Source organism: Cydia strobilella, chromosome 18, assembly GCF_947568885.1.
Source record: "Cydia strobilella chromosome 18, ilCydStro3.1, whole genome shotgun sequence".
NCBI lineage: Eukaryota > Metazoa > Arthropoda > Insecta > Lepidoptera > Tortricidae > Cydia > Cydia strobilella.
This window is the reverse complement of record NC_086058.1, coordinates 9,358,206-9,367,031: the sequence shown is the minus strand read 5'-3', so window position 1 is coordinate 9,367,031 and position 8,826 is coordinate 9,358,206. Positions and strand designations below refer to the sequence as shown.

Sequence of the window (8,826 nt, the reverse complement as noted above, 5' to 3'; positions counted from 1 at the left end):
TTTGAAGTGAATGATAGATCATGGATTGATCGAATGGATTTTTCATTACGTTATCTGTGCAAATATTTTGGATTATTTTGGATCATAAAGGTCCCTCCACACTCGTGCGCGAATCGCGGCGCTGGAGCGAGCACAGATCAGCTATAGCGTGCGCCCGTCAGGGACAAAACATACGCAATGCGACAATATGATTGGTCGAGTAGATTTGTAGCCTTATGGTGGGCTATACTAATTTTACGTTGGGGAATTTAAAAAAAATTGGTTGTCTGTAAAGTCGGTTTACGACATTTATTTTGCGTGATAACGTCATAAGAAAAACATTGATGAACAATTGCATACTCTTAGTGTCCATGGAGATCTGTACATAACGTGACACTTTTTCGTGCATGCTACCGGTGTTCATCGATTTATAAGACGTTATCACGTCAAAAAAGGGGGGACTGTGACAAGGACAAACAATAACAACGCTTTCTTTGCTACTCCTACTGAAAGATACATAAGACTATCCCGTTCGGTCATTTCCCCCGCCCCTCATGACCGATCCAGTTATACTAGATTCATGTTTGCTTGACCAACTAATAGCAAGTTTGCCAACAGGGCCCTTATGCAGAAATATTAAGGTTAAAGTCCGGTTGACATTCGCGTGCGAGCTCGTGGCGCGCACGCGAATGTAAACCGACTTGAAAGTTGACTAGCGACTATTTCAAACGTCAATAAAAACGCACAAATTTGCACAAATTCCAGTAACCAGTTAGCCTGAAAGGTCTGAACAATCCTGCTATCATGTGTCACTGACGTCACTGTCAAATTGTTCAATTTTAACAAGTCGAGTGAAGAGTGAAGAATATAATTCTATCGATTTCAATTAAAATAACTTCAGTTAAACAAAGAGCATATAATCACTGCGTTCCAGTTAAATATAATTGCATTAACTAGCTTTAGCTACTTACTACAACAACCATGCAGAAATATGAGAAATTAGAAAAAATTGGCGAGGGAACATACGGCACGGTATTCAAAGCGAAAAACAAAGAAACTCATGAAATAGTCGCCCTGAAACGAGTAAGGTTAGACGACGATGATGAAGGAGTACCATCATCCGCACTGCGGGAAATATGCCTTTTGAAAGAGCTAAAGCACAAAAATATAGTTCGTCTCTACGATGTGCTGCATAGTGAGAAAAAGTTGACACTAGTCTTTGAACATTGTGATCAGGATTTAAAGAAATATTTTGATAGTTTGAACGGAGAGATCGATCTTGATGTAGTGAAATCGTTTATGTACCAGCTGTTGCGCGGATTGGCATTCTGTCACAGCCACAATGTCCTTCACAGAGACCTGAAACCTCAGAATTTGTTAATTAATAAGAATGGAGAATTGAAATTGGCAGACTTTGGTTTAGCCAGAGCATTTGGTATTCCAGTGAAGTGTTACTCTGCGGAGGTGGTTACACTCTGGTACAGGCCTCCTGATGTGTTGTTTGGAGCTAAATTGTACACAACTAGTATAGACATGTGGTCAGCAGGATGTATATTTGCAGAGCTTGCTAATTCTGGCAGGCCCCTGTTTCCTGGTTCAGATGTTGATGATCAACTTAAGAGGATCTTTAAATTACTTGGTAACTACACCTTAAATTTTGTCAGTATGCACTTAAGCACATCATGCAAATATTTGTTTCCTATTAGAATCTTATTTGATTTCAGGTACCCCTAATGAAGACACGTGGCCAGGAGTGACCCAGCTTCCTGACTACAAGCCCCTACCAGTGTATCAGCCAAGCCTGGGATTAGCCCAAGTAGTTCCGCGACTGCCAGCAAAGGGCCGGGACCTTCTAGCCCGTCTGCTCACCTGCAACCCGGCACTCAGGATGCCTGCTGATGATGCCATGGCCCATGCTTACTTCCACGATTTGAATCCATCAGTAAAGAATGACAGATGTTAACAATTAATACATCCATACAAATGTACCTCTGAATTATTAGTTTCTAATAAGAATACAGAGGTACAAGAGTGTTGTGATGATGAAAAAAAGAATTGAACAATCAGACTGTAGTTGTGGGTAGTTTTAGTGTTTTAGTAATAAAAATGTGATGCCAAAAGTCTTGTCCTATGACAGACAGAACTATTTATTAGGTGTGGACATGGAACTTAGTAATGATCTCAATAAAATAATGAAATTGATGTTAGGAATATTTATTTTAATAAGTATATAAATTTTGTTTTTACCATTCTAATATATAAACATAGTAATAAAATTAAAATACAATTGATACCTTTGACAGGTTAGATATAAATTAAAATTAGTTCATCCTTTTGTATATTCATATTAAATTAATGTTTTTGCATTTACATTCAAATATACTGAACAATGGTATATATTATTAAATATGACTGTACTTTAAGTTTGTGTTACCATAATATTTTTTACAACAGTAGTTTGTAAGTATAATTAGGGTCTTAAATTGACACTAGACTTCAAATGTAATTATTAAGGTGTTTGTAATATCTTGACTGATATTCCTTTTAATGTACTTTTACTGAACTAAATCTAACATTTATCTTAATTGTTAAATACAATTTAGTGTAATAAACATTTTGTAACATATGATACAAATTCCATGTCAATTTACTTATTTCTTAATTTCCAGTGTTTTATCCAGTTCAGAGGACAAGATGTCACACACAAAGTCACTTAATTCTTCACTAATCTCTTTCATGTTAGATGTCATAGAGGCCTTATAACTCATTGAACTTGCAATGCTTTCTGAGGTCTTAGAAGAGGTGCTAGTGATCTCTGAAATTTCAGACTTAGTCATTCTAGAATGACCAGCTTTTTCAGACATAGCAGCACTTGATTTTTCAAACTGTTGTTCCAATAATTCCTCTGATTTTGTCAATGTTTTATCAAAGAGATCAAACTTTTGTTCTGATGTCTCACTTAATTTTGCAAATGTATGTTCCAATACTTCACCAGACATAGACATTGCTGCACTTGCCCTTTCACCAGATGCTGAAGTAGTTGCTCTTGATTTCTCAATTTTTTGTTCCACTATTTCTGATTTTGATGAAGCTGATTTATCAGTTTTATCACACTTTTCATCTGAAGCTAATGCAACTGCATTTGCCTTAGCAAATGTTTGTTCCAACATTTCAGAGGTGTTTTTTCCAACTTGGCAAGCTTTTACTTTGTCCTGCTCTACCTTTTCTTTTTTCGTTTCAATTGTAATTTCGGAGTTTTCTGAAGCAGCTTCCCGAAGTAATTCAGGTTTTAATAATAGACAACAATGATCCTCCTTTAACACGATTTGTGTATTCTTGTTATTAACATCTACATTCTGCAATTCAGCAAATCTGTCTTTTTGACCTGTGATAATAACTGATTTAGTTGCTTCTTCCTTCAAAGGACATGATTTACATAACGTTATCGGCACAATTTGTTCATTTTTCGGCAATTCTTTCGACTTATTCACCACTACTGCAAGCACGCCATCGGACGACAATTTTGAAATAACGTCTTCCGGCATACAATTGCTTGGTAAGACATAACGTCTCATAAAATGCCTTGAAACAAAACCATGTTCGTCCTTCCTCTCCTCATGCCTTCCTTCGACGACGATTTGATTGTTTGCCACTTTAACACTTAATTCATCAGGCCGAAAATGTTGCACATCTAATGATACCTTGAATGATTCCTTTTCGTTGTTTATTGTTGAGCCGAAGTCTTTATCGATGCTTTGCGTGTTTAATTGCCATGGTCTGTAGTAGTTTTTGTAGGTGGTGTAGAAAGGGAAGTCATGTGGAGATATGCACATTCCGAAGTTTTGGTCTAATATCCGGGAGGGCCACGGCGAAGGCGGGAAGGCCATTTTAATCGGTAAACAAACGACAGCGCCGAGCAAATTCTAAAGTGCACTGGGAGAATATGCGTCGTGCCAAATGCTTTTAAACCCTGGCACTTCTTATTTGTTTCCTACATTTGCTAAGGTTGCCCCTTATCTAAAATAGCAATTAATATATTTATCGAACAGAAACTAGCATTTATGAATGTCCGGTTTCAGAGAACTTTACAGGCAGGCTGTACGCTTGGTTGCCACTTGTTGACGGTTAACCTTTCGTATGCTCCTGTCAAAAAATTGCTATTTAAATAGCAATCTAGACGTGATCTAGACAACTTCATGTTTAAGTTGAATATATATATATGGAGCAGATCTGCTCCTAAACATACCAAAGGTTAAGGACCGGAACTCTATTTTCAACTCCTACGGTTATTTTGGTTATATACTCTGGTTATAATATTAGCTGAAAATCGTTGAGCATTAGACTTTTTGTTTGCCGCTACATCTTTTGTCGAGTAGCAGTACTGAGAGTTCGGCTACTTGACGCTAGATGTCGACTACGAAATAAGGCGCGAAAACTGATGTATGGATGGAGTTACCACTCTTTCTTTACTTATGTTTCTATGCTCGCACATCGGCGCGACGTGCGAGTCACATCCAGTGTACATGTAATGTAAATTGCACATTATGTTGCATGAGTTAGTTAATGTTCAGCCCTAACTGAGATCAATACTGATCGACGACTCGTCGATGGCTATTTTAATCCGCGACATTAACGTACGAATATAAATAATTACTAGGACTGTGGCCGAAATATCGTATTACTCAGCCCGTCCTCACTTACAGATATTAATAGGTCCTAAACTAGGATTTATAGGTTTTTTTTTATGAAATAGGAGGCAAACGAGCAGAGGGATCACCTGATGGTAAGCGATTACCGCCGCCCATGGACACCCGCAACACCAGAGGGGTTGTAAGTGCGTTGCCGGCCTTTAAGACGGGAGTACGCTCTTTTCTTGAAGGTTTGAAGGTCATATCGATCCGGAAATACCGCAGTACGCACAGTTCATTTCACAGTTTAGCTGTGCGCGGCAGGAAGTTTCTGGGGAAACGCACAGTTGAGGACTGCCAGCCATCTAAGTGGTGAGGATGGTAATGTTGTCGCGTAGGGCGATGGCGAAAAGAAGCTTCAAGGAAGAAGCGTCAGGGTCAATTAGAAACGGGTTTTGCATTTTAAATACATGTGTACAGTCACCATCAGATATATTGGAGCGGCCACGGTGCTCACAAATATCTGAACATGCCTCTATTGTCAAGGCGACAGAGTGCGCGTTCAGATATTGTGAACACTTTGGCCGCTCCGATATATCTGATGGCAACTGTACATTACACATTACATAAATTACCAAGGTGCGTAGACAATTTAAGATGCCAATCGTTCACGCTCCGTAGCGTAGCGTAGTTATCTCTCTCTTTCACTTCCTTATTTGTGCGACAGACAGTTTCGTTAGCTACGGAGCGTTAACGATTGGCATCTTGTCTACACACCCTGTAACGATAATTTACCAATAACAGGCTCCCTACTCATAAATAGTCTAATTAATTCAGATCAGAGCCTGTTTTAGTGTAATTTAAACCTAAGCTTAATTACAAATATGAGCGTTTGGAGTTCAGTCTATACTGGCCCACATTATAAATGCAACTGTGATAATAGTTTTGGGACTTCTCTAAATCTTCTCAAATATTTTTTAAGTCTAAGACCCTAATCTGTTAAACAAAAGCCATTGTTTCTTTTTTCGAGCGTGCATTGTCTCTGAGCGCGTGCCATTGTGCATAACAATGGCCGACCGCTCGAACAAAAGAAACAATGGCTTTTGTTTAACAGATAGGGGTCTTAGACGTAAACATCATTTGAGAAGACGCAAACTATACAGATGTACTGCATAATTCCATCGTATTTTCTCGGAAACGTTCGTATTTGTCATTACTTTTTGTACTGAGAATGACTGAAATAGCAAGACACGTTCGTACATTTCCGTGAAAATACGAAGGAAAATAATTATGCACTACTACAGCCAAGATAGGAAATGTGTCAGGCCCTTGATATTTTACACTGCCAAGAATCTAGACAGTAGAACATACTCCTACCTTCATTGGTGGTATGCATTAAGGGCAAGTCTTAACAAAAACATCTCATATACATATGCATGCATTTCAAAAAAAGTTTATACACAATATTAATCCTAATAATTGTATATTAATTTTAATGTGTGTATTTGATTGCTCATTATGTTAGAATATGTAATACATTTTTAAATAAGATGCTAGAACGCAATAGTAACAACCGTCTGAGAGGTCATCAGTATAAGCTGGTGTCTCACAGGTCCTACAATAATCCTCATAGACACTTCTATAGCAACAGAGTGGTCAACGCTTGGAACAAACTCCCAGGGGATGTAGTAGCGGCCCAAAGTGTCAATGAGTTTAAGAATAAATTAGATAAGCACAAAGCAAATTCTACTCAACACTGAGAACTTGGTTTATGACTCTGGATACAGGCATTATCAGTTGTTTAAACTGCCTGCCTGCATTACAAATAATAATAATAATAATAAATCAGATTAAACTTTTCGTATTCAATTAATTAACTTATCACTAACTCAAATGCAGTAAAAAATGTATATATTGACTTCATAATTAAATAAATATTATTTTAAAAACAGTTTACAAACAGTATAGAAAACTGAAGTTAGTGATACTAATTATGTAAATGTATAAACTTTTTTTAAAATTAAAATCAGAATGCACAATTAAATAAAGATCATAATTTTAGTTCATTTACATTTTCTTGTTATTGTTACAACATTTCCATCTCTGCCCGTTTCCGTTTCCTATGATTAGCCACCATGTTAGCAGTAGTGAGAGGGCAGTCTCCTCTCTGTAACCAGCTGGACAGAGCCTTCTCTGTGACAGCAGCGGAGGCTGCGCGTCTTCTCTCGCTAGCAGACAATGGCTGGATGGAACCAATCGAGTCACTGGACACACTGGCAGCCATAAGCATCCGGAATCTTTGTCTAAAAGTCTAAAAATAATGCAAAGATTACAGATTTTTAAAATAAGAATGATAGTTAACACGCCAAAAAGTTGGACGAAATATAAATATGATGAATGCTTACATTGATTAAAGTAGATTTCACTTCGCCTTTTATATCATGTTTCGCCACGTAGCATCCCAGCTCGTAGAAATGGGGCCCTAGCTTGTGCATGTCCACTGTACAGGCATCTGCATTGAGTATTTCCCTGTAAGCATCTTTGTATATTTTAGGCAGGTCCACGTTCAACAAGGGAGGCCTTCTCGAATTCAATGCCTCTGCTAACCACAGTGGCAAGTCAAGGTTTGAACCAGCTTTAAGGTCATCTTCAGCGGCTGACGGGTCTAAAAATCCTGTGGGATACGAATCGTAATGTATTAAAACTATATAAGAAGAAAAAATATAAGATAACATATGTGTTTATTGTATACTAACCCATTTTTGGCAAATCGTGTAAAAATCTGCATGGAACACGTTCATTTGTGACTAATATGTCTGATATAGATAGGTAAGAATTGTCCATAGCAATATTTTGAAGAATATATCCTGTATTTTGACTTCATTAAGTTACAATTGATATCAATAATAATGCATGGATGCATGCATTGCATGCAATACAACTGTCAGTGCCGATTTCCCGCGAAATTAGCTGTCAGTTTTTTTTTTATATTTATGGCCGCTGTCAAAGTCAATTGGGTTTTATGAGGTCCATTCACTATCCAGCATGTAATTATTATTATTTTATTTATTTATTTAATAAAATCAAAGATAGATATAACTCCGTAATAGATGGATACAGTCTAAGGAAAAAACGTGCCTTGAAAAATTAAGAAAATTTGATTCTCGTTCAGAGGGCGCTACTAGCTTTGGCTTACTGTCGTATAGATGGCGTTGACGGTTTCGTTTGTTATTTAACAATTTTAACGCATATCAGTGAAAGAACATGAGTCAAAATCATAAAAATAGTTAATGCAAATAAAAAAAATCATTTATCCATATTTAAATACATTTTATCGTATTTTATAAATATTTATTTTTAGTTTTAAAGTGTGTCGACAGATGGCAGTGAATTTTATTGGGGTAACAAAATTTACTATGACAGTACCGCTCTAGTATAAGTTACTCTATGATAAAATACAGAGTATTCTTACTATAATCATAGCCCCGCAAAACTCAATAAAGAGTTTGACTGTGGGGTCGTCAGTCTCTAGTTACATATGTACTTAACTTATTTAACTTAATTATATAGTAGTGCAATTACTACAAAATATTGAGGTCGTGTATTTTTAACATAAATTTAAATTTAGACTTCTTATTTTCACATCTTATGGTATTGGGCAAACTATTAAGTAAGTATCGAATTCTTTTTCTAAGGGTTCTGTCCCCGTAGTAGTTATTAATTCTAGGAACGCATAGTTTGCCTGAAGTCACAGCCTTTGTGATGTAAGTATGATTAACTGGTGTTAATGCATCCTCTGAGTTAAGCTCTTGGCGGCCATTGCCATGGTTATTGATCGCTATTTATGTTTGAGGTATTTATGTTTTAAACTAACTGGTAAAATATTGCAAATTTTGAATAGAAGTCTGTAGTTACCTTAACATTTGAGTTTAGTTTTATGGTTAACAAGTAATTTTAAAAATCTGTTCTGCATATTTTCTAATTCATCGATATTGGTCTTAGTTGTGAGCCCATAGCTGTCAAGAGCATAGCTCAGTATTCGTCGTATTCGATGTGTTGCCACTCTGTCGCACTTGTAAATTTGTACGTAACTGTGACAGGGAGGCAACACGTCGAACGTGGTTCGCGATAGGCCCTCAGATGACCGAGCGAGATGCACTTATGGAAATTTCAGTAGGAGTAGCATAGAAAGCGCTATTGATGTTTGTCCTTGTCATCG

At 37.0% G+C, this 8,826-nt stretch overlaps 3 protein-coding genes across 3 annotated transcripts; 1 reads left to right on the top strand and 2 right to left on the bottom strand.

The window, feature by feature from the left end:
* The first annotated feature begins 831 nt into the window (after positions 1–831).
* On the top strand, positions 832–2,619 carry LOC134749750 (cyclin-dependent-like kinase 5). Its single transcript, XM_063684775.1, has 2 exons — positions 832–1,618; positions 1,704–2,619. Exons 1-2 carry the CDS (start codon positions 961–963, stop codon positions 1,940–1,942), a joined length of 897 nt encoding a protein of 298 aa, XP_063540845.1. The 5' UTR covers positions 832–960; the 3' UTR covers positions 1,943–2,619.
* An 11-nt stretch (positions 2,620–2,630) lies between these two features.
* On the bottom strand, positions 2,631–4,136 carry LOC134749748 (uncharacterized). The gene has a single exon (XM_063684772.1). The coding sequence runs from the start codon at positions 3,864–3,866 to the stop codon at positions 2,631–2,633; it is 1,236 nt and encodes a 411-aa protein (XP_063540842.1). The 5' UTR covers positions 3,867–4,136.
* A 2,510-nt stretch (positions 4,137–6,646) lies between these two features.
* Positions 6,647–7,554, bottom strand: LOC134749753 (DNA replication complex GINS protein PSF3). Its single transcript, XM_063684777.1, has 3 exons — positions 7,364–7,554; positions 7,013–7,281; positions 6,647–6,918 (listed from the first exon to the last, which is right to left on the bottom strand). Exons 1-3 carry the CDS (start codon positions 7,449–7,451, stop codon positions 6,694–6,696), a joined length of 582 nt encoding a protein of 193 aa, XP_063540847.1. The 5' UTR covers positions 7,452–7,554; the 3' UTR covers positions 6,647–6,693.
* Positions 7,555–8,826: the final 1,272 nt, after the last annotated feature.

Excerpts from the sequence above, each read along its gene's own strand:
- LOC134749750 (XM_063684775.1), top strand. The coding sequence starts at position 961 with ATGCAGAAATATGAGAAATTAGAAAAAATTGGCGAGGGAACATACGGC. Across the intron at positions 1,619-1,703 it reads GAGGATCTTTAAATTACTTG|GTACCCCTAATGAAGACACG; the intron begins GTAACTACACCT and ends ATTTGATTTCAG.
- LOC134749748 (XM_063684772.1), bottom strand. The coding sequence starts at position 3,866 with ATGGCCTTCCCGCCTTCGCCGTGGCCCTCCCGGATATTAGACCAAAAC.
- LOC134749753 (XM_063684777.1), bottom strand. The coding sequence starts at position 7,451 with ATGGACAATTCTTACCTATCTATATCAGACATATTAGTCACAAATGAA. Across the intron at positions 7,282-7,363 it reads ACACGATTTGCCAAAAATGG|GATTTTTAGACCCGTCAGCC; the intron begins GTTAGTATACAA and ends CGTATCCCACAG. Across the intron at positions 6,919-7,012 it reads TGAAATCTACTTTAATCAAT|ACTTTTAGACAAAGATTCCG; the intron begins GTAAGCATTCAT and ends CATTATTTTTAG.